A 26418-nucleotide genomic window follows, 5' to 3' on the forward strand; every position below is an offset into this window, starting at 1 on the left:
ATTTCTGGATCATGTTCTTAGATTGACAAAAGCGCTTTATGGTTTAAAACAAGCTCCTAGAGCTTGGTATGAAATATTGTCAAACTTTTTAATTGAAAAAGGTTTTTCAAAAGGGAAGGTCGACACTACATTGTTTTTAAAGAATAAAGGTAAAGATTTATTAGTAGTTCAAATTTATGTTGATGATATAATATTTGCTTCTACTAATGATGTTCTTTGCCAAGAATTTTCTAAGCTAATGCAAAGTGAGTTTAAGATGATCATGATGGGGGAGCTCTCATTTTTCTTGGGACTCTAAATCAAGCAAAGAAAAGATGGCATCTTCATCAATCAAGCTAAGTACGTCAAAGATATGCTCAAGAAGTTTGGTCTGGAAAATGGCAAACCTCGTGACACTCCAATGAGCTCTTCAACAAAGCTTGACTTAGATGAAGGAGGTAAATGTGTAGATGTTAAATTATATAGGTCAATGATTGGTTCTTTTCTTTATCTAACTGCAAGTAGACCGGAAAATGGCAAACCTCGTGCTAGATTTCAATCATGTCCTAAGGAATCACATTTACTAGCTGTTAAGAGAATCTTTAGATACCTTAAGGACACCCCTAGTTTAGGACTTTGGTATCCTAGAGACTCTAGCTTTAGCTTGCATGCCTTTTCTGATGCGAATTATAGAGGATGCAAATTAGATAGGAAAAGCACTTCTGGTACTTGCCAATTCCTTGGAAATATGCTGATTTCTTTGTTTTCAAAGAAACAAAATTGTGTTGCATTATCTACCACTGAAGTCGAATACATTTCAGCTGGTAGTTGTTGTGCACAAGTTTTATGGATGAAACAACAACTTTTTGATTATGGAATTGAAGTATGTACCATTCCTATCAAGTGTGACAATACTAGTGCTATTTGTCTCACTAAAAATCTCATCCAACACTCTAGAACTAAGCACATTGAAATAAGACATCACTTCATTAGAGACCATGTCACTAAGGAAGATGTAGTTCTAGAATTTGTTGATACTATGCACCAATTAGCAGATATCTTTACAAAACCTTTAGACAAGGAAAGATTTTAGACACTTAGGAGAGAATTAGGTTTGACCAACCTATCTTCACTTAGTGTTTAAAATAATTTTAGCACTTTAGAACTAAATGAAAATTAATTTTATGTTCAAATATAGTTTAAAGATTAATTTGATTGTTTGAACGTGATTAATTTTCAATATATGAGTTGCCAATACCACTAGAGAAAATTAATTTAGCATTTTGTATGTTTAAAATTGGATTTTAGCATTTTGGTGCAGAGGGAATCGATACCCCCATGAGGGAACCGATGCCCCCTTTGAAGGGGAACCGATTCCCCCCACAGTGGAATCGATACCCCCCTGGGGTTCTGGTTTTATCGGGCAGAACCCTTGGTTTTGTCTCAAAACCTCTCTTCTCTTCCGCTGTTATTCCCCTCTACTCTCCCAAATCTCCATTTTGCCTCAAATCAACGTTTTTAATCGAAATTCACTTCAAATATCATCTTCTTAACCTGCTAGCATCATTAAAATTGTGCAAACAACATCAAAATCCACTCAATCTCATCTTTCAAGGTAAATTTTTCTAAACTCTCTATTTCATTGATTTTGAACATAGAAATAGTTTTAATTAGTTCTAGATAGAAATAGTGATTGGGCATTGATTGTTTAGTGATTAAAAACTAGATATTACAACTAATTTCATCAAAAACACAAGAATTTTCCAAAAATTTAGAAATTTTCGAAATAAAAAAAATGTTTTTCAAATTATTGTGTTTTAATTGAATTATGTTGTTATTATGAAAACTATACATATATTGTTTTCAAAATCTTATTTTTAAATAGTTTTCAAAAACTTTGCCCATTAGGATTAATTTAGTGAACCTTGAAATATTGAGGACACAATTGAGTTTTGGGATTGATTGAATTGCATACATGTGTTTTCTAAATTGCATGTTATCCATTCAATTTCGATTTCCTAAATCATGTCCAATCCTAAACGTGCTAGGTCATCATCTAGTCGTTCACATCGTCAACCAAATCCACCTCCAAATCCTCCTCCTATTCATGAAATTCCAATTCCTAATCCTAATCCAGTTGATCCTAATTTAACTATCCAAAATTCATGCTTCAATCATCCTGGTCCCAGAAATCATCGTTTTTGGTATTATCAATATTTCGACTCTTACAAAATTAGAGAAGAACGTATCCCTTCTCGTCAAGCTATGTTAGATATTAATTTTAAATATCTTCCTCTTTTACAAGAGTGGAAATTCGATAAACTTTGTGACCTTGAACCTATTGTTTACCATCAACTTGTTCGAATCTTTTATTCTAATGCTGTTTGTGTCAAAAAACCGAGCTCAAACTGAGACCATAGAAGTTCGTTCCTACCTCCTAGGACAATTCTTACATATTAACTCGGCTTACATAGCCAAGGCATTAGGATTAGATAACGATGGTATTTCAAATGAAAAACAAATTTTAGGTTCTCGTTATAAAAGAAGGGATAGTGCGAGTGTCTTAGACCTTCATGAACGTTTTCTTCATCTAATGATTTCTTGGTGGTTTCGACCATCCGGAGGTCGTTATTCTACTCTTAGAGCCTTGGATCTTTGGTGGTTACATTGTTTTGAAAATAGTATTAAAATAAACCTACCTCATATCATTTTGTTGAAATTGTTGAAACCGTAAATCTTGTTCCTAACAAGAAACTCTGTTCATAACTAGTTTACGGTTGCATTTTGAGTAATATTTTTACTAAAGCCGGGTTTAGAGTAGGTCTAGATGCCTCCTTTCTGTTGAGTTAATCGATTTACGGAATTGGCCAAGAGGGGTGAATTGGCAATTAAAAATTTGGTGGAAGCTTTTGCAGAAAATTGAAAGTAATTGCACAGCGATTTAGAGTGGTTCGACTTTCTCAATCAAAGTCTACGTCCACTACCTTAGCTATCCACACTAAGGATTTTCCAACAAATTCACTAATTTGTTCTTTCTTTTGAGGCCAAAGAGATAACCTTACAACACCCTCAAGAATATACCCCAATTCTTGAGAACACTCTTTCCCAAAGAGAAGATTACAAATTTGCAAACTTACAAGGAAAACCTCTCAAGGTAAGATGTTTTCACAATTCTAGAACAAGAAAAGAACACTCACAAATAATTATAAATGAGCACAAATGGTGTTTTTTGAAAGCAAAATGAATATTGAAAGGAAAATTGGCTTGATTTGCACAAACTTGGTGTTTGATGCTTTCTCTCTTGTTTCTCTATAATTTCTTGTTGATCAAGGGCTTCAGAACTTGTTTAAATACACCTTGAATCACTTTTGAACGTTGGGGATGATTAGTGAAGATCATATAGCCGTTTTAGTGTGAAAACAATTAATAAAACGGCTTGGAGCGTGGGGGGAATCGATACCCCCTATGGGGAATCGATTCCCTAAGTGTAAAATTCAAATATTTCGACCGTTATACAAGGCGGATATCGGTACCTCCTGGGGGGGAATCGGTTCCCTCCGAGCATACTGGAATTCTCGGAGCCAAACCATTCATGAGGGAATCGGTACCCCCTTAGGGGGGAATCGGTTCCCTCTGAGCAATCTGGAATTTTTTGCTTTGAAATGGTTCGAAATACTTTGTAAAATTATTTTGAAATTGTTTTAAGATTAAAACTTTATTTTACACTTTGAGTAAGGATTAAAAATGATCTTTGAAAGATTTGGAGTAATGTTTTGATATTCAAATAATTCTATCGAATATACTTAGAAAATCATTTGGAAAATCTTAAAATTCATTTAACTTAATTTGTTATATCGAAATATCAAAATGTTTTCAACAATCTCCCCCCTTTTTGATATAACAAAAACATTTTAGTAATTTTAAGATTTTGAAATCAAGTTTTGAAATTACTCCCCCTTACTTTAACACTTCTCCCATTTATCATTTAAAAACACTTTAACACTTCTCCCCCTTTTTGTTAAATCAAAAAGACATTTTAAAGAATTTAAACAAGGTTTTGAAATCAGTTAGCCAATTGATTATATATAATATAAGCTGCTAAGATCACAAGCAAGAGAAACGTTAGCCATTAGTTTCATAATCAATATTCATAATTAATGTGAAATGGAAAAATTGGTCATATATCTAATCATGAAGTAAATGATGCAATAATGAATAAATTTAATCACATCAAATAGATAATTTCTAACCATTCATAAATCCAAACAAATTCAAAGTCAATCAATCCATAAATTCAAACATTCCAAAATATTCAAAATGTTAAAACAATAAGTTTGGAGTTCAAAGCAAAACATTGAATCACATATCCGGATCAGGAGGACGAAAACGAGCTCGCATAGCGGCCATTTCGTTAGTGAAGTCATTAATACGTGCGTTGGTTGCTTCATTATTTGCACGCATTTCCCGAAGAATTTCTAATTGTTGAGCTCCCATTGTGGATAAATGGGACTCTATAGAAGTAAAGCGCGAATCCATAGTAGCGTATCGAAAATCGAATGTCTCCATAAAGGATTGGAAATATGGAGGCATTGGATTCGTTTGTTGTGCTTGCTCTTCGGGCTACTCCTCAGGCTGCTCAGGCTCATATTCAGCTTCATCGATGTCTCGCATTAATTGCTCAAGCTCGAGATCTTCGTCAGCTTCGGGTGGAGCTTGTGAAGAACTAGCTCCCGGAGTATTTGCAGAAGATCGAACCCATTCATCGGTTTCCTTATCCTTAATCCATCCCGCTCTCGTTAAGGAAAGTAGGTTAATTTTGTTTCTTAAGGGGAAAAACGGCATCTAGACTGACTCTAAGCCCAGCTTTTGAAAACAGATTACTCAAAATGCAACCGTAAACAAGAGAGGAACAGAGTTTCTTGTTAGGAACAAGATTTACGGTTTCAACAATTTCAGCAAAAATAATCTGAGGTAGGTTAATTTTAATATTGTTTTTAAAACAATGTAACCACCAAAGATCTAAGGCTCTAAGAGTAGAATAACGACCTCCGGATGGTCGAAACCACCAAGAAATTATTAGATGAAGAAAACGTTCATGAAGGTCTAAGACACTTGCACTATCCCTTCTTTTATAACGAGATCCTAAAACCTGTTTTTCATTTGAAATACCATCATTATCTAATCCGAATGTATTGGTTATGTAAGCCGAGTCAATATATAAGAATTATCCTAGGAGGTAGGAACGAATTCCTATGGTTTCGGTTTCAGTTTGGTTTTTAACACAAACGGCATTAGAATAGAAAATACGAACAATTTGATGGTAAACGATGGGTTCAAGATCAAAGAGTTTATCAAATTTCCACTCTTGTAAAAGAGGAAGATATTTAAAATTGATAGCTAACATAGCTTGACGAGAAGGAATACGTTCTTCCCGGATTTTGTAAGAGTCGAAATATTGATAATACCAAAAACGATGATTTCTAGGACCAGGATGATTGAAACACGAATTTTGGATAGTCAAATTAGGATCAATGGGATTAGGATTAGAAATTGGAATAGAATGAGGATTTGGAGGTGGATTTGGTTGACGGTGTGAACGACTAGATGAAGACCTAGCACGTTTAGGATTGGACATGGTTTAGGAAATCGGAATAGAATTGATAACCTGTAATTTAGAAAACACATGTATGCAATTCAATCAATCCCAAAACTCAATTGAGTCCTCAATATTTCAAGGTTCTCTAAATCAATCCTAATGGGCAAAGTTTTTGAAAAACTTTTGAAAAATATGGTTTTGAGAAACAATATATGTATAGTTTTCATAATAACAACATAATTTAATTAAAACACAATAATTTAATTTTTTTATTTCAAAAATTTAGAAAATTTAGAAAAAAATCTTGTGTTTTTGATGAAATTAGTTGTAATATCTAGTTTCTAATCACTAAATAATCAATGCCCGATCAAAAATTCAATCTAGAACTAATTAAAACTAGTTCTATGTTCATAAATTGATAAAATATAAGTTTTGGAAAAATACCTTGAAGGATTTCGGATTTGAGTGAGATTAGATGAAGTTTGCACGTTTTTGATGATTCTAACAGGTTTAGAGGATGATATTTGAAGTGAATTTCGATTAAAAATGTTGATTTGAGGAAAGAATGGAGATTTGAGAGAGTATAGGTAAGAAACGGCGTGAAGGAATAAGAGAGGGTTTCAGCAAATATTGGGTCCTGCCCGTGCTAAAACCAGAACCCCAGGGGGGTATCGATTCCCCTGTGGGGGGAATCGGTTCCCCTTTAAAGGGGGAATCGGTTCCCTCAGGGGGGGATCGATTCCCTCTGCACCAAAATGCTAAAATCCGATTTTAAACACCCAAAATGCTAAATTAATTTCCTCTAGTGGTATTGACAACTCATATATTGAAAATTAATCATGTTCAAACAATTCAATTAATCTTTAAACGATATTTGAACATAAAATTAATTTTTCATCACGAATCATAAACTCCCCCTAACTAATAGCAATGAATGCAATAAAAAAATTACTATTATAAGCATTTTTCATTTATTATTAAAAGTGCTAAAATTATTTTAAACACTCAGTGAAGATAGATTGGTCAAACCTAATTCTCTCCTAAGTGTCCAAAATCGTTCCTTGTCTAAAGGTTTTGTAAAGATATCCGCTAATTGGTGCAAAGTATCAACAAATTCTAGAACTACATCTTCCTTAGTGACATGGTCTCTAATAAAGTGATGTCTTATTTCAATGTGATTAGTTCTAGAGTGTTGGATGGGATTTTTAGTGAGACAAATAGCACTAGTATTGTCACACTTGATAGGAATGGTACCTACTTCAATTCCATAATCAAAAAGTTGTTATTTCATCCATAAAACTTGTGCACAGCAACTACCAGCTGAAATGTATTCGGCTTCAGTGGTAGATAATGCAACACAATTTTGTTTCTTTGAAAACCAAGAAATTAGCATATTTCCAAGGAATTGGCAAGTACCGGAGGTGCTTTTCCTATCTAATTTGCATCATCCATAATCCGCATCAGAAAAAGCATGCAAGCTAAAGTTAGAGTCTCTAGGATACTAAAGTCCTAAACTAGGAGTGTCTTTAAGGTATCTAAAGATTCTCTTAACAGCTAGTAAATGTGATTCCTTAGGACATGATTGAAATATAGCACGGTCTACTTGCAGTTAGATAAAGTAGAGATCCAATCATTGACCTATATAATTTAACATCTACACATTTACCTCCTTCATCTAAGTCAAGCTTTGTTGAAGAGCTCATTGGAGTGTCATGAGGTTTCCCATTTTCCAGTCCAAACTTCTTGAGCATATCTTTGACGTACTTAGCTTGATTGATGAAGATGCCATCTTTTCTTTGCTTGATTTGGAGTCCCAAGAAAAATGAGAGCTCCCCCATCATGCTCATCTCAAACTCACTTTGCATTAGCTTAGAAAATTCTTGGCAAAGAACATCATTAGTAGATCCAAATATTATATCATCAACATAAATTTGAACTACTAATAAATCTTTACCTTTATGCTTCAAAAACAATGTAGTGTCAACCTTCCCTTTTGAAAAACCTTTTCAATTAAAAAATTTTACAATCTTTCATACCAAGCTCTAGGAGCTTGCTTTAAACCATAAAGAGCTTTTGTCAATTTTAAAACATGATCCGGAAAATTTGAATCTTCAAAACCTGGAGGTTGTTCCACATACACTTCTTCTTTTATAAAACCATTTAAAATGCACCTTTAACATCCATTTGATATAATTTAAATTCATTGAAACATGCAAATGCTAATAATAACATTCTAATTGCTTCCATCCTAGCTACGGGAGCGTATGTTTCATCATAGTCTATGCCCTCTTCTTGAGTATACCCTTGAGCAACAAGTCTAGCCTTGTTTCTCACTAAATTACCACTCTCATCAAGCTTATTTCTAAATACCCATCTAGTACCTACAATAGATTTATTTCTAGGCCTTTCAACTAATGTCCATACTTTACTTCTCTCAAATTGATTTAACTCTTCTTGCATAGCCATAATCCAATGTTCATCATTTAATGCTTCTTTAATATTCTTAGGCTCTATGCATGAAATAAATGCAACATAATTACAAATATTTCTAAGAGAAGATTGAGTTGTTACCCCTTTTGATGGATCACCTATAATTTCACCATCCTTGACATAGTTGTACTCTCTTAGATAAGATACTTCCTTTTCTTCAATGGTTGGATTCTCAAGAGGATCATGAGTTTCCTCATTTTTTGTTTCTTCCTTTGATGATGGTTCTCCAACGTCATGTCTAACGTCATTTGTATTTATAACACCTACATCATCATTCACACAAGAATCCTTCCTCGGAAGGGGATTATCATCGAAAACAACATGTATAGACTCTTCTACAACTAAAGTTCTTTTATTAAATACACGATAGGCTTTAGAATTTAAGGAATAACCCAGAAAAATTCCTTCATCACTTTTAGCATCAAATTTTCCAAGGTTTTCTTTACCTTTGTTTAAAACAAAACATTTACATCCAAAAGGATGAAAATAACTAATGTTAGGCTTTTATTTTTGAAAATTTCATATGGAGTTTTCTTTAAAATTGGCCTAATCATTACTCGATTTACAGCATAACAAGCGGTATTTGTGGCTTCCGCTCAAAAATATTTTGGCAAATTATTTTCTCAAAGCATGGTTCTAGCCATTTCTTCTAAAGTTTGATTTTTCCTCTCAACAAATCCATTTTGTTGAGGGGTTCTAGGTGCTGAAAAATTATGGCTAATACCGTTAGAGTTACAAAATTCAGTAAATCCAATATTTTCAAATTCAGTTCCATGATCACTCCTAACACTAGTAATAGAGTAACCTTTTTCATTTTGGATTACTTTTGAAAATGTGATGAATTGTTCTAATGCTTCATCTTTAGTATTTAAAAATAGAACCCAAGTATATCTAGAATAGTCATCTACCAAGACAAATGCATATTGTTTTCCACCCAAGCTAGTAGTTCTAGTTGGCCCAAAAAGATCTAAATGGATCAATTGTAAAACTCTACTAGTTGATACATCATTAATGGATTTAAAAGAAACTCGCTTTTGTTTTCCTTTAGCACAAGCATCACAGATTTTATCATTATCAAATTTAAGCTTAGGCAACCCTCTTACTAGGTCTCCTTGAATTAACCGTTGCAAAACACTCATACTAGCATGTCATAGTCTCCTATGCCATAACCAACTATCATGTTCATCCTTAGCAACTAGGCATAAATTAGTCATATCAAAAGAATCTAAATGCACCATGTATATGTTTCCTATTCTATGACCAACAAGCATAATCCGATTAGATGCAATGTCAATGAATTTACAACCATTAATTTCAAATAAGACATTGAATCCTTTATCGCATAATTGACTAATACTCAATAGATTATGCTTTAATCCATTCACATATAAAACATTATGCAATGTTGATTATAGAGATTAAGAGCACATGCATAAAGTTTTTGAAAATGTTATGCATTAAAACTTTATAATATTTAAACAAAAATCTATGCATAAACATTAAGAAAAATTTCAGGTCAAAATTTTGCAAAACCAAAGTTCTTGAAAAATCGATATTAATTGTTAAAGAGATATCAATTACATTTTAAAAACAATTTTGACCAAAAAAATATGATGAACTAGAGGTTATAAAACATTACCAAAAATTATTATGTTCATCATACAATATTTTTCAACATACATGAGACAAAACATAATCATTTAGAATTATTTAACATTTAAAACCTCATGCATGCATAAACTAAATGAGCAACCAAATAAAAAAATTAAGTTTAGAGGTTACCCATTCCTTTTTCATGTGTGGCTAGAGCATCTTGAATATCATCATCTTTATCACCATTGCTCTCACACACCTACAAGAGACATTTAAGTAAATTTTGGTATCCAAATTGCTTTGGATCCTTGAACATTAGTTTCAATGCCTCTTGTTCCTTTTGGAACCCATACTTGTCTAATTTTAAATCGTTTTCCTTTCTTTAAAGGACAAGTATGTTCCTTATGACCATGATAATGACAATGTGAACATATTGTCATTATTGAACTAGATGAATTATTTAGAATGATCTCTTTTTTCTCTTGTTAAACATTCAAGCTTATCTTTCAAATTGAAATTTTCTTTTTCGATACTTTCAAATTTCATTTTTGAGAGTTCTAAATCCTTCTTCAAGATTTCATTTTGATTTTCAAAATCTATTTTCATTTCTAGAAGAAGTTTGTTTAATTTGAAAATTTCTTTTTCAAAGTTTTTAGATTTTATTTTTGAAAGCTCTAACTCCTTTCTCAACATTTCATTTTGATTTTCCAAGTCTGTTTTAGCTTTCAAAAGAAGATCATTTTTAGCAATAAATTTAGAAATCAATTTATTGTATTTGGAGTTCATGGTCTCAAACTCCGAAAATAATTTATCATAAGCATCTTGTAACTCATTAAAAGATTTTGCATTTGATATATTTGAGTTAGAAGATACTTTTGGCTCTATGAGAGCTAATAGACACACCACTTTTATTGGTTCTTCTTCTTCCTTGTCTCTATAGATCTCCTCAAGCTTATCCCACATTTCCTTGGCACTTGAACAAGAAGAAACTCCTTTATATACATTAGGATCAATTGCATAACACAACATGTGTATAGTCTTTGAGTTTTGTTGAGCTTCCTTCCGTTCTTGAATACTCCACTTCTTTGCCTTCTTAGTAGAAGAGGAATATCCTTTCTTGATTATCATCCAAGCTTCCATATCAAATGCTTTGATGAATATCATCATACACCTCTTCCAATGATGATAATTTGTTCCATTGAAGTGTGGAGGCACGTCAATAGGTCTGGATTCTTCCATTCAGAATGAACCGGAAGTAGACGCAATCTTTATCGATTTAACTCTTCCCGGATCGACTCAAGAGGCGATTAAACCTTCAAATGAGTTAGGCTCTGATACTAATTGTTGAGTTAATCGATTGACGGAATTGTCCAAGAGGGGGTGAATTGGCAATTAAAAATTTGGTGGAAGCTTTTGCAGAAAATTGAAAGTAATTGCACAGCGATTTAGAGTGGTTCGACTTTCTCAATCAAAGTCTACGTCCACTACCTTAGCTATCCAAACTAAGGATTTTCCAACAAATTCACTAATTTGTTCTTTCTTTTGAGGCCAAAGAGATAACCTTACAACACCCTCAAGAATATACCCCAATTCTTGAGAACACTCTTTCCCAAAGAGAAGATTACAAATTTGCAAACTTACAAGGAAAACCTCTCAAGGTAAGATGTTTGCACAATTCTAGAACAAGAAAAGAACACTCACAAATAATTACAAATGAGCACAAATGGTGTTTTTTGAAAGCAAAATGAATATTGAAAGGAAAATTGGCTTGATTTGCACAAACTTGGTGTTTGATGCTTTCTCTCTTGTTTCTCTATAATTTCTTGTTGATCAAGGGCTTCAGAACTTGTTTAAATACACCTTGAATCACTTATGAACGTTGGGGATGATTAGTGAAGATCATATAGCCGTTTTAGTGTGAAAAGAATTAATAAAATAGCTTGGAGTGTGGGGGGAATCAGTTCCCTAAGTGTAAAATTCAAATATTTCGACCGTTATACAAGGGGGAATCGGTTCCCTCCGAGCATACTGGAATTCTCGGAGCCAAACCATTCATGGGGGAATCGGTACCCCCTTAGGGGGGAATCGGTTCCCTCTAAGCAATCTGGAATTTTTGGCTTTGAAATGGTTCGAAATACTTTGTAAAATTATTTTGAAATTGTTTTAAGATTAAAACTTAACTTTACACTTTGAGTAAGGATTAAAATTGATCTTTGAAAGATTTGGAGTAATGTTTTGATATTCGAATAATTCTATCGAATATACTTAGAAAATCATTTGGAAAATCTTAAAATTCATTTAACTTAATTTTTTATATCAAAATGTTTTCAACACTTTCCTCTAAAGAAACAAATTAATCTTCTTTTTTTAACGAGAGCGGGATGGATAAAGGATAAGGAAATCGGTGAATGGGTTCGATCTTCTGAAAATACTCCGGGAGCTAGTTCTTCACGAGCTCAACCAGAAGCTGACGACGATCCCGAGCTTGAAAAATTAATGCGAGACATCGATGAAGCCAAAGATGAGTCTGAACAGCCCGAGGAGCAGCCCGAGGAGAGAGCACAACAAACGCATCAAATGCCTCCATATTTTCAATCTTTTATGGAGACATTCGATTTTCGATATGCTACCATGGATTCGCGCTTTACTTCTATAGAGTCTCATTTATCCACAAAAATCCTCCGAGAGATGCGCACAAACAACGCTTCGATGAATGAATGTATTGATGCACTCTCACATGAGATGGCCGCTATGCAAGCTCGTTTTCCTCCTCCCGATCCGGATGTTTGATTCTGTGTTTAGCTTTAGAACTTTGAACTAAAAGATTATTGTTTCAACATTTTGAATATTTTGGAATGTTTGATTTTGTAGATTGATAGAATTTGGATTTGTTTGGATGTTTGAATTTATATATTTGGTTTATTTAAATTTATTGCATCATTTAAATCATGTTAGATATATGACTAATTTTGTCATGTCACATTGTTTATGAATATTGATTATGAAACTAATGGCTAACGTTTCTCTTGATTGTAATCTTAGCAGTTTAAACTATATATATAATCAATTGGCTAAATGTTTTCAAAATCCTTGTTTAAAATCTTTCACGAGTCTTTTTGATTTAACAAAAAGGGGGAGAAGTAAGAAGTGTTAAAGTAAGGGGGAGTAATTTTTCAAAAACGTCGTTTTTGATTTCAAAATCTTAAAATTACTAAAATGTTTTGTTATATCAAAAAGGGGGAGATTGTTGAAAACATTTTGATATTTCGATTTAACAAATTAAGTTAAATGAATTTTAAGATTTTCCAAAAAGATTTTCCAAGTATATTCAATATAATTATTCGAATATCAAAATATTACTCCAAATCTTTCAAATGTCATTTTTAATCCTTCCAAATCTTTCAAATGTCATTTTTAATCCTTACTCAAGTGTAAAATTAAGTTTTAATCTTAAAATAATTTCAAAACGATTTTACAAAATATTTCGAACCATCTCAAAGCCAAAAATTCCAGATTGCTCAGAGGGAACCGATTCCCCCCAAGGGGGTACCGATTCCCCCTGAACAGTTTGGCTCCGAGAATTTCAGTATGCTCGGACGGAACCGATTCCCCCCACAGTTCAACAGTCAAAATATTTGAATTTTACACTTAGGGAACGATTCCCCCTATGGGGTACCGATTCCCCCCGCGCTCCAAGCTGTTTTATTAATTGATTTTACACTAAAACGGCTATATTATCTTCATTAATGATCCCCAACGTTCAGAAGTGATTCAAGGTGTATTTAAGCAAGCTTAGAAGACATTGATCAATAGCAAGAAACATCAAGCAACTAAAATCAAGAGAGAATCAAAGAGAAAGCATCAAACCTCAAGTTTGATCATTTCAAGCCTATTTTTCATTCAATATTCATTTTTCTTTCAAGAACACTTATTGTGCTCAATTGTATTCATTCTTGAGTGTTATTTTCTTTGTTCTAGAATTGTGCAAACAATATACCTTGTGAGGATTTCCTTGTAAGTTTGCAAAATTTAAAGAAATGCCTATGATAATGCTCGGATATTTAAAGAAAAAACAAAAGAATTTCACGATAGTATAATTTATTTTAAAACTTTTTCAGTCGGTCAAAAGGTTTTATTATTTAACTCCAAATTTAAACTTTTTTTTGCAGGAAAACTCAAATCAAAATGGCTCGGACCATTTACAGTTACTCAAGTATTTCATTACGGTTCCATTAAAATTGAAGATAACTCAAGAGTACGATTTAAAGTTAATGGTCAAAGATTGAAGCCATATTATGAAAATGCTCCGGATGGTCTAATCAAAGAAATCAATTTAGAGGAACCCACACTTTGAAAAATCAGGTCGTCGAGCTAACGACGTTAAACAAAAGCGCTTAATGGGAGGCAACCCATTTCGTTATATTTTTGTTTTATTTTTAGAGAACTTTATTTCATTATATTTATTTTATTTTGAGTAGTTTTATTTTATTTTTCTCTGAATAAATATGAATTCCGATCGAATATTTAACAAAAAATAGTGCAGAAAAAATAGATTTGGTTCGAACTGTGCAGAAAAAAATAGATTTGGTTTGAACTATGCAGAAAAGTTCGAACAAAATAGTACAGTATCATACATTCTACTCTACAACAGCTCATGTCGACATGGTCGCGATCGCCACTAGATTGGGGTGTATTCATTTTCACTCTCTTTGTTTTTAAATTTGATATACGTTTTGGGAAAAACAGAATAAGTGAGGGGGGAATGAAAAACATGTCGTCAAAATTTTCCTTGATTTGTTTAATTGTTTGAAATTGAGTTATTATGATGTTGATATGTTGGGATCGTTGGTTGCTAGTCATGAATTTCACTTTATACTCTTATTTCCTTTTAGATTATGACCATGTTTTTGATCGAATTTAATTTGCATGATTGGTGATTAATATAGTTGGTGAATTTTTTGTTAAGTATTGATATTTTATGCTTTTATCGATATAGATGAACTTGACTCAATGCATATAAACTTTTCTTGTGAGATTTGAGCCTAACGAGCATACCCTTGTCGAGACTTGAGATCTTGTATCATTGTTGTTTCACGAAAAAAAACTCAATGTTTAAAAAAATCGAAAAAAAACAAGTTGTTCACTGTTTCGAACAGTAAAAAAAAAGAAGAAGAAAAATGACCCTTTGTTTGAAAAAAAGGAAGGAAAAATCAATCGCTTCAATTGTCTTTCATCTATTCTTTTTTGTTGTTTTGTTCTTCATTGCGCTTCATGTTAATTCGTGAATTGTTCTTAATTATTTTGATCTCTTGTTTCAGTATTTTTAAACCTTTTCTTTTCAACCTTTCCCTACCCTAACCTAAGCCCCGTTACACCTTGTTTAAAGACCCCTTGATTATTGCATTATGTTCATTTTTCGCAGTGGAGACTTGATTGGATTCAAAACCTATGGTAATATTTTGGTTAGTTTCGGTTTGAGCGATTTCATTTACCCCAAATATTTTGAGCTGATATGTGTGAATCTTTGTGAGGTATTGAGTCATGTTCTATTGAAGTTGACAATTAATTGAGATATCTTGCTTACTTTAAATTTTCTTGGTTGTACCTTTGCTTGATTGTTACTTGAATTCGACAAATATCATGAACTTAGTTCAATTGGAAGTTTGAGGGATAAATTGAAATTGAAGATGGCAACTTGTGATTTGGATGTATTAATTGATGAATGCTTGAGGACAAACATTGAATAAGTGAGGGGGAATTTGATAAGTGTTTAATTTAGTAAATATTTTGCTTTTAAATTACTATTTAATCATTGGTTTTTGTGGCTTAATTGTTCGTTTTGATTCATTTTCTGTGTAGGACATCAGATTTTGGAAATTGCACACAAATGACAGAATTCTGCAGTTTTTTTATTTTCGGAATCAAAGCCGGCTGGAATTCGGATTTGAATTAAACTCAAGTTTAGGATAATATTTTAAACATTATATTGTATCTTTGTATTTTAGTTTAAATAGGTTTTAGTATTTTAATTAAGTTTTATGATATTATTTTTATATTTTATTTTTGTTTTAGGTATTTTAGTTTAAATAGGTTTTAGTATTTTAATTAGGATTTATAATATTATTTTAAATATTATTTTTTAGGAATTTTAGTTTAAATAGTTTTAAGTGTTTTACTTAAAATTTAAGATGTTTTAGCTTGTTTTTAAGAATTTGAAGGTTATAAATACCCTCTCAGGGTAAGCCCATAAACATATCTCTCTCATATAAGAATAAAGTCTTCTTTTTCTCTATAATTTTCGCATACTTCCTTTATTTTCTTTAGAATTTCTTTTTCAATTATGCTAAGTATGACATTGGTCATGCTTAACTAATTTTCTTTCGAGTCGAAGACTAAAGCGAATGCTCAATTCCAAACGTGAGAATCGTAAGGTACGTAAATCGCTTCGGATTTTTCTCTCTGTTTTTCTGAGCTTACTTTTCAAATCAAAACGATTTCGACATTGGTCTGGATACTGTTATGATTAATGTTTGAAGAAGGATTAGCTTATTGAAGCATATTCGACTTCCCGAGAACACACTTAGCAAAATTGTTTGCTAAGAGGAAACTGAGATCGAAACCAGTTATTGTTGAAACAACATAATTCGAGTCGAAAGCAAAGAATTGTTCTTGCAGTAACCGACGTGAATCTTGAAGTAAAAATCAGTTTCGATGATCTGAGGAATTTGAGACAAAACTGAAGTCTGAGGCTACTTTCATTATAAGTTTCTTTTTATTTCAATCTCTTTAAATTATTTATTTAATTATATCTTTTATTTAATCTTATATTTTATTTTAAAAATAACTTTTAAAAACCACTTTTTATTTTACTACTATTAATTATATTTAAATCTTTTCAACTTTATTTGAAATTTTATCTTCTCCTAAAATCAAAGAAACATATTTACTAAATCAGAAACACCACAGTCCCTGTGGATCAATCATGCTTCTCTATACTATCTTTTCTTTTCTATTTATTAAAGAAGCCAATAATTATTTTGATATCAAAACGACGATTATCACGTAAATTTTACCGTGCAATATCAGCTCACCTGTGAAAGCCTCTTTTATCCGTCTTTATCTTCCATAGGTCTTCACTGACGTCCATCCCCCAACTAAAAAAATAATATTATTATTTCCATATTCTTTTCTGGGGAATATTTATCATTTCCATATTCTATTGTGTGATATCTCAAAAATTACCCAAATTTTGTGAACCACGAAATCAGCATAAAGGAAGATCAATAATTCAATCTTCATTGCCCTTGGCACGACACGCAATCAACAACGATTCTTCTCAATCCCTCATAAAACCAACAAATCATAATAAAAAAGCACTGTTTTTAAGAAATTATTCAAAATATCTGTCATCAGGAAAATGAGAGTTTTATTAAAAAAAAATGCTATATGATATGGATATTACTTCTTAGCTACACCCTTGTCACATATCCCCACCAGCACAGTTTGAACAATATATTCTGATCCCGGTATCTTCCAGGAAAAAAAAGAAATGGATTAATCGAGTTAGGTGTAAAAATATACTTATTTTAATTTTATTTAAAAAAAAAAAAGATGGATGTTTTTGCCGAAGTTATTTCAGGTCCGTTTTACAAAGAAATGTCCATGACCATGACCATAATCATAACCATGCGAATATACAAAATATTTCTCCCCTAATGGCGCAATTAAAGCTTGTTGCAGTTGATCTTGATTTTGATTGCGACAAGAAGAAAATCGGTGCTGAAAAGCTATGCCTACACCATCTATGTCGTGGACCAGTAGCCAACCTCTTATTTCCTCGAGTGAATTTGTCAAGGTTTAATGTATTGCCAAATTGGGACATTAATAAGTTTTTCATGAAAATTCAAGTTTTTTTAAATGTACGGGGTAATATAGCTCTTGAGAACACCGAGGGACATGAATACTGTGCCAAAAAGAGAGAAATACGCAAAATGAATTGGATGTTAATGACCTTTAATACTACCAAATTGTACATTTATAGTCAAATCACAATCATTGGAAAGTATTTTGTAACACTAGCTAAATATAACACGTTGATATCTTACCTGATCAGAACTAGATTAGGATTTTCTTAGATTAAAACCTTTACATTGATCTAATCTATAGCTATAATCATCATTAATCTAAATTTAGTCATACGTGTTAATAAAAAGTATTTTTTTAAAAACATTTTTATTTGATAAACTCATTAAGTGACCTCAGTAATTAAATAAAATATTATTATCTAATGAGATATTAAGTTTAAGTAGTTACGTTTAGAGATATTTTGAGGGGTTAAATTGAATCTTGTGGGAGTTAGGGTGAATTGGACTGAATTGACCCGTGGTGGGTTTGAGTTTGGACTTAAAATTTGACGTTGGCACATCAAATTTAGTCGTAAGTCTAACGTCTTATAACTCGCCCTAGAAATAAAATTCTTTAAAATTTGTGGTCATCGTGTACTTCTTTGTACATACAGTACACTAAGAATTAATCATTAAATTTGTTCCAACAGATAAAAAGAAACTTTACAAGCAACAAATCAATGATTAGTAACACAACTCAAACTAACCCAAATAATCAATTAACTTGAAACATAATTTACCCAAAAAAAATTGTGGTCATCGTGTACTTCTTCGTACATACAGTACACTAAGAATTAATCATTAAATTTGTTCCAATAGATAAAAATATTAATCATTTTCGTTTAAGTTTTGGTTATTGTTTCTCACTAAATTCAAAAAATAATATTTAGTTATTTTTTTTATTTAATTAAAATATGGTCACTGAGAGTTAAATGCTGCTAGACTTTTAACGGATTATTGATGTGACAAAATAAATGTATAAAATTTAAAAGGATAAACTACATAAATGATCATTAATATTTGAGTAGTTTTCGTATTTTCTCACTAAAGTTTAAAAAATAATAAACTAATCTAAATCATTTTATGGTATATGTTTGAGAATAATCTGAATTATATAGAACCCTACCGACACAAAAGAAAGTAGTCGAATCATTGCCAATTGTTGCCATCAAATTTATATATAGAGTGAGATGGGATTTTCACATGTTCAAAAAGATCGTTCCTGTTATTATCTGCCATATCAATGGACTACAAACTATGCAAGAATTTATCAAAAGACATAATTCGGTTGCTGTAGAGGGAACCTTGCCACTTCAACTTCAAACGAATTGCCTTTCGGGTCAGCCAACCTACCCGAAACTGATAGACCACACCGTCACCTTTCTCTTGCATCTCCATGTTGTCTTTTGATTTACAAAACCTAGCTTCCTTTCTCTTGTTTCTCATCGTCGTTAGAACATCATATTTGTTGTAGATTCTCCACACCATCATCTTTTGTTGTTCATACTCCACTTTTATTGAATATTTGCCTACAGCCATAACCAAATTTATATAAGGTAATAATATTTTTAATGTTAATAATAAAGAAAATTGATTCAAAAATACCTTTGAGATGAGACCAATTGTATTTTTGACTTTCCTATCACACCTCTAAGAATACAAAAGCAACTATCAGATATTTATGCCAAAGAAGAAAGTGGCAAGAGCTTAAAGAAAGAAAGAAAGTGGCAAGAGCTTAAAGAAAGAAAGAAAGTTGCAAGAGCTTAGAGACTCGAGGCAACTAATGAAAGAGGTATATATATGGAAATGAGATGTAGTAGAATTGAATTGGACAAAGAGGTGCATGAGTTTTTTAGTAACAGATAGGGATCACGAATAAGCAGATAAAGATATATAAAAATTTACTCAAATATTATTGATTATTTTTGTAATTTATCTTTTTTAATTTCATATATTTTTTTGTGTCACGTCAATAATCGTTAGAAATCTAACGGTAATTAATTTTTAGTGATCATATTTTAACTAAATAAAAATAAAAGTAACACATATTATATTTTTTGAATTTCGTAAGAAAAATATACAAAATTTAAACGAAAATATAGTAATTTGTCTTTTTTTCTTTGAAACAAATGATCTCTCCATTCACTGGAACGCATGAGAAACCTCCATCAGCAGCTGTATTCATGCAGATCAAATTGCCAAAAATCAATTTATAATTTATATTTATTATTTTAAATAATAAATAATAATTAAATGTGTTGCTTTGCCAAAAAAAATAAAATAAAATTAAAGGGAGTAAGTTTTGTGGAAAGGACTATATGGTGGTATCCAAGGAATCTGACAAAGTCATCGGATTCACAATTAATGGTGGTCCCCCAGTCAACATCACTACTCCCCATGTGATCACTGTCGTCGTCAAAACGATCAAAATTTATCCTAAATCCCTCACATGCACCGCATTGATGGAACTCTCACCCGCACCCAACATTTTTCAGCTTTTCCAAGGGTTTTTTTTTTACCTTTTATTCAATAGTTCCCTCTCAGAGAACTCAATCTGGACCGTCGATACACCCTCCCCATCAAACCACATTCAACGGCCAGATAACAAAGTACGGCATTCCTTAAAAGGCAGTTTCCCTTCATTTCCTCAGGCTCTTCCAAACCGCCAAATCTAAAAGATCGAAGACTCAGAGGCAAATAACGAAGCCATGGAGAAGGAAAGAGAGCAGCAAGTTTACTTGGCAAGACTCGCCGAGCAAGCTGAAAGATATGACGGTAAATATTTTGGTGGAACTCTCTATTTATTCGTGAGTTTTTTTTTTATATATGTTTCATCCTTTATTTTTCTCTGATTTGATTGATAGACTTGTTTTGTATCGTTTTGTCTTTGTTACGTGGTTTCTTGCTTGATCTGTAGTTTGGAGAATAGTTGAGGCGTTAGTTCTGACTCGATGATAATATACTGAGAATAGGTGATGAAGTTCAGACTTGAGAGTGAAAATAAAGCAATTCTACTTTCTTCAGTTACAATTTAAAAGAAAAAAATGTAGCAGTAGATTAATACTAGCTTATCTATGCATAAAGAAGTCCGATTTGATAATGCAGTTGATAGTATTTTCTACTAATTGAAGTTTTAAAAAAAACTATTGTTAAATGAAATGATTGATTTTTAATTTCATGCGAAATTATTATGTTTGAATTGTTTTTATTTTCTAAATTGTGCACTTTAACAACTTTTGAAGAAACAAAAGGCAAATTAGCATACACACATATTTATATAAACATTTTCCGGGAAGAGATGTTGAAGCATTACTTTTTTATAAAGAAAAAAAAATCTGTGGTTCTCCTTTTCTAATTTGTTGGAACTTCAGCGCATTTGGAATCTTTTTGAATTGTAAAACATCTTACTATTTCAGAGATGGTTGAGGCAATGAAGAGTGTTGCTAGGTTGGATGTTGAGCTAACTGTGGAGGAGAGGAATCTATTATCTGTGGGATATAAGAATGTGATTGGAGCAAGAAGAGCATCTTGGCGGATACTTTCTTCAATTGAACAGAAGGAGGAAGCCAAGGGTAATGAACAAAATGTGAAGAGGATAAAGGAGTACAGACAGAGGGTTGAAGATGAGCTTGCAAAGATATGCAATGATATACTCGCTGTCATTGATAAGCACCTCATTCCATCTTCCTCAACAGGGGAATCAACTGTTTTCTACTATAAGATGTGAGGATCATCTTAATTGCCTTTATGTTTTATTGGAGGTGCAAGTGTGAATATATCCTTATTTGTTGGCTTTTCTTTAACAGGAAAGGAGATTATTTTCGTTATTTGGCAGAATTTAAGGCAGGAGATGATCGTAAAGAAGCTGCTGATCGGTCACTTAAGGCTTATGAGGTGTGTAAAATTCCCCCCACCCCCCACCCCCTAAAAAAGAACTTGTTCCAGAAGTTGGGCAGTATTTATTGTTATTTATATTGTAGGCTGCCACCACCACTGCAAGCTCAGACTTGCCTCCAACTCACCCAATTAGACTTGGTTTGGCTTTGAACTTCTCCGTTTTCTACTATGAGATATTAAATTCTCCCAAGAGGTTAGAAATTATAATGCGTCTCTCTCTCTCATAAATGCACACCGACAAGTAGTTTACTTGAAATTTGTTTTCATTTGGGAGAATGATAGCAATGCTAATATTTCCTTTCATTTTGTGGTAGTTTCAGAAATAATTTCCTTGGTTACTACCATTTTTTGTTTACTTATTTAGAAATTGTAGATGAAGCATGAAGCTATGATATGAGTTCCACTTTAGCAGCTAGCGTCATTCTAATGTGATACAATATCTGAGCAGGGCTTGTCATCTGGCTAAACAAGCATTTGACGAGGCTATTGCAGAGCTTGATAGCCTTAATGAAGAATCTTACAAGGATAGCACCCTTATTATGCAGCTTCTCAGGGACAATCTCACCTTATGGACGTCAGATCTGCCAGAGGAAGGAGGTAAATTCTTTGTGTGTGTGTGGTTAATAAGTGAATATATATATGAATGACAGCATTCTGATTGATAGAGTTTACTTATTGTCTGACTGGATTTATGTATTTATGGTTGGTTTCAAGGAACATGATCTACTAAAATACTAATCACCACCTTGATTATACTATCTATTTCTATTTGTCTCGCTTCTGATAATCTCCTTTCGCAAATTTTTTATTTGATATCCCAGGTGAGCAATCCAAAGCAGATGAACCTCAAGCAGAGGTAAGAAAATGCTAAATTTTGAGCAATTTTTTATGATCATTGATAAACTGCTTATTTCTATCTCTGGCATATTAGATGTCTATGGTGGAGCATATATTGATTGCTTTCTCCCCGTTTCTTTTATCCTTTTGACAAATAAACTTTTTTTCTTGTTCGGTATCTTGGCAGAGTTAATTGGATAAAAGAGTATTCTTTTAAGACTGGGCTTGCGAGGTAGGAAAGGGGCTTGCTGCTAGAGTGACCTGCTTTCAACTCATGGTAGTAGCACCAGGATTTGTGACCTATGGCATGGTTGGTTTGTTCATCAGATGTTTTTAGACTACTGTTATTCTGTGGCCTCTTTAAAAACATAACTGAATCTGTTATGTTAGTCTTGACCTATTTTCTTGTTTTCAATTTTTTTGTTGTCTTAGCATGTTTTCCTTCTATTTCCGAATGCACTACACTTTCTCATTCTTCAGTTTAGTACTTGAATTTGATCATAAACATAAATGTCCAATTCGTTTGAGAATTTTTCTGAACCAGGGGATTGAGCAGCAGGGTCTTGTTTTGTGCATAAACTTTTGCAAAATTAATGGCATGGGTCATTGTTTAGTCTCAGACATCCTGGCATTAATACACTTTGTAGGTTATAAAATCCTGGGCCCTTTTTTTATTGAACCTAATTGTGAATTGGAAAGTGTAATCATTAAGTTACCCAAAAAATAGAGAGGAAGATGTAGCCATTAAGATAATTCTCCCTAAAGAGATCAGACAGTTTTTGATTAGTTGTAGCTATATTTGGTCTCGAGTAATCCGGTGTCCTATGGCCATTAAATTGTTTGCAAATGGTGAGAGATTGATACCCATACGGAAGACGGAGAATGAAATCCAATTGTGTTGTTGAATTTTACTGAAGAATCATTTCCTGGTAAGAATAAATATAACCATCCGATGCTCAGAAGAAAAATGCAAGGGAAACATCAAACAGGGACTATCCCTTGAAATGGCTTATTAGATTCTGCGTCTGTGTTTACTTTCATTTTTCTGATGGGCGTAAAAAGGGGGAATATCATGCATAAAACCTCGGTGGTCTCTCCTCAGTGCCAAGATTGTATATTCCATGCTCCGTTGCAAGATAAAATATGGTTTACATTGCTGCGACTTGGAATGGGAGATAGGGTCGATGGAGGAGGCTGCAAATGAACCAGAAATTATTTCAAATGTCTGTAATACTCATATGCCCCGCGTCCTTGATGGCAACAAGTTAGCATTATCCCCCAGATGCCTACATTATTTCAAACAATTCCTCGATCAGCGGAAAGCCGGAAGGAAAACCTTTTTTAAGTAATTTGATTTCCAAAACTTTGAAAAAAAAATATGCTAACCTTTTTAACCTGTGACCCAGTTCAAATGTGAATATTTGATCATGTTCTCCCCATAATATTAACGTGGGCTGAAAAATTGTAGGATTGTAAATTAAAGCAATTCTTTTTAGAAAAGTATCAAATGTTTATGGATAAATAAAGAACCGTTTCGAATTCAGACGAACCTGAGAGATTTTGGAATATTTGAAAATTTCCGATCTGTGGTTCGGAATCAGCTCTTTCTTGTCTTCAGTATACTCACCTGCCAGTATGTATGCCCATTACATCAAATGACAGAGAGAAAAAGACAACTCCAAACGAAATGCCTTGAGACACCGGATTAGCTATTAACAAGATGAGAACTCTGTGCTCTTTCGTCAAAGAAATCAGCTAGCAAACAAGAAGGCATCAAAGATATTCTAACCAGTATTCTAAAATTCTCTTTCAATGATATGGTATAGTCAATGCTCAACTTTAATGATGTGACGGCGTCATAACATTGTGAAATCAATGTGTTCCATCAATTCAAGAAGCATAAAATTCTACTATAGTAAATCAACAAATAATGTCACCACAGTTTTAGATCCACGGTTCATAATTAATTTTATGAAATTTCTACAGATTCATTAATTAAGGTAATATAAGTAGAACGTATGATTCATGTACGAGGCAAACAAATCCCGCCATTACCTTGCTATATATAAAAGTTTATAGAGCTTAGAACTTCCAATTGGTAGATGAGGGAGAATGAAATATTGGTTAGATCATCTTGTTCATTTATTACATAATCTAGAATTATGATTCACTTTCCAGCTAACTAAATCACGTCATATATTCCCGACTTGTTCGACACATTTTTCCTTTTTCTAAATTCCTTTAGTCTACAAAAGGGTGTTTTAAACTGTGGTCTGCAATCCTTTATTCTTTTTTATTAGTATTCTGCAGTTGCCCTTGATTTGATGTCTCCGTTCGGCAAGGGGGTCCAGTGCAGGGAGAAAGTGACTTAAGGTGGCAAGGAGAAGAAGGCATATTAAAATTCAGATTATTTTTGTATTAGGTAATGTTGGGTCTGGAGATGGAGTTTGGTACAGACCATACGGTTTCCGGTCACTTTTTGCTGCACAATTTAAGAATCCTGTGTGTTAAGTCGGATCTAAAAGTATTTTTGAGATAGACACACATATAAATAATATAATTTTTTTTATGAGATTGACTCAATAAAATTTTAAGATGGATACAATCAATAAAATAACTGAAGAAAATTTAAATTTTAAGATAAATACATACACATCTTATAAAATACATCGATCCACGATTCAACTTTCTATCAAAATCATTTTATCAGAAATAAGGGGAAATGCAGCGAAAGTGATACATAACAGGCCTACCAAAAACCCCCAAGTCATTGATATGGAAAAATCGACACTCAACAACATGTGCTATACCAAAACAGATTTAAGAACATGTTGACCGATTGATTGTTTTGGAATCTTAATTTCACCGAAGTTGTTAGGAGAGTAACTTTTTCCTTGCTTTCAATTTTTTTCCTAAAAATATTAGGATAATATATCATTAATCGCTGAATTTTAAAAGCATTTTCAAATTAATCGCTAAATTATAAAAAATAATTTTACTAATAAAAATTTTAAATTATTTTTTTATCATTGAACCTATTGACAGTTAGATAATTTGATACTTTTGTATTTATATGATGTGGAAGTCAAAATATATTTTTTATTTATTTTTTAGATCATTTTTTTATCTTATCGTTTTCTTCATTGATTTTATGATTTTTCTTGATTTTAAGTGTCTCTCGAAACTATCACTCTATAATTTCTTTTACGATCACCTTAAATATCATTGAACTCATTCTCTATTTACTTTGTTGATTTAGATTTTTCATAAAAAAATAAAATTAAATACAAAAAATTTACTATTTTGAGGAGATTTGGGATATCTGTTAAAAAATTCTAACTACCATGAACACCCCTATTTGAAAGTACAAATTTTGCCAATAATATTAACTTCTAAAACTCAATCTACTTAAAATGAATACGATGTTAGAGAAAAGAAAACGAAAACAATCCTACATATTCACGATATTCTTGCATATTTTGAAACATGAAATGACAGGTAAGAGTCCAAAAATCAATTTTAAAATAAAAAAAGAAAGTGTCAACCTTTTTGCTTGATACATATTTATATAAAATGAAACCATTTAAAATGCCAGATATTAAAATATAGAAGGAGTAGGAAGCAAGCAGGCCGGCCTAAGAATCCATTAATCATAATGATGAAGATTGAAATTGAATCCATAGGAGCAAAGTAATGATTCGCAAACATAGAAATAACAGTATTTTCTTCCTTGATCTTCTGTCTCAATTTTAACTTTTTCCATTTGTCCAAATTTTATGAATCAGCCTTTCCTTAGTGATAGGGAGCAACTAGAATTCTGAGTTAACTATGATTTGCCGACTTAGAATTTGGTTTCTGTGTTCCTAGTAAACTATCACACAAGAAATAATAAAAAAAAAATGTTTGGCTTTCACTGTCTCTCGGGAAGTGGCCTTATTTGAAAAGTTAAAAAAAGTTGAAGTCTTTGATAACATCAAATGATTCCTGAAAGCTTGAATCGGTCTGGTTTTTTTAAAAAAAAAAATCAACCCAGATTGATTCTGGTGCAATGAAGCCAAAATATCGAATCCATAACAAATTAATCAAGTGTCCGATATAAAGGATACTTGCAGCCAGGTTCTG

At 32.4% G+C, this 26418-nt stretch overlaps 1 protein-coding gene and 1 long non-coding RNA gene across 2 annotated transcripts; both read left to right on the plus strand.

The window, feature by feature from the left end:
* The first annotated feature begins 8548 nt into the window (after positions 1 to 8548).
* Positions 8549 to 23912, plus strand: LOC120191085. The gene is made up of 3 exons (XR_005522663.1): positions 8549 to 8560; positions 11303 to 11316; positions 23643 to 23912. It is a non-coding gene; the product is annotated as an uncharacterized LOC120191085 (long non-coding RNA).
* Positions 20173 to 22696, plus strand: LOC120191084 (14-3-3 protein 7). Its single transcript, XM_039194087.1, has 7 exons — positions 20173 to 20337; positions 20979 to 21285; positions 21369 to 21456; positions 21543 to 21652; positions 21908 to 22056; positions 22281 to 22315; positions 22484 to 22696. The coding sequence occupies exons 1-7, from the start codon at positions 20271 to 20273 to the stop codon at positions 22487 to 22489; spliced, it is 762 nt and encodes a 253-aa protein (XP_039050018.1). The 5' UTR covers positions 20173 to 20270; the 3' UTR covers positions 22490 to 22696.
* Positions 23913 to 26418: the final 2506 nt, after the last annotated feature.

Source organism: Hibiscus syriacus, unplaced genomic scaffold, assembly GCF_006381635.1.
Source record: "Hibiscus syriacus cultivar Baekdansim isolate YM2019G1 unplaced genomic scaffold, ASM638163v2 tig00116964_pilon, whole genome shotgun sequence".
Lineage (NCBI taxonomy): Eukaryota > Viridiplantae > Streptophyta > Magnoliopsida > Malvales > Malvaceae > Hibiscus > Hibiscus syriacus.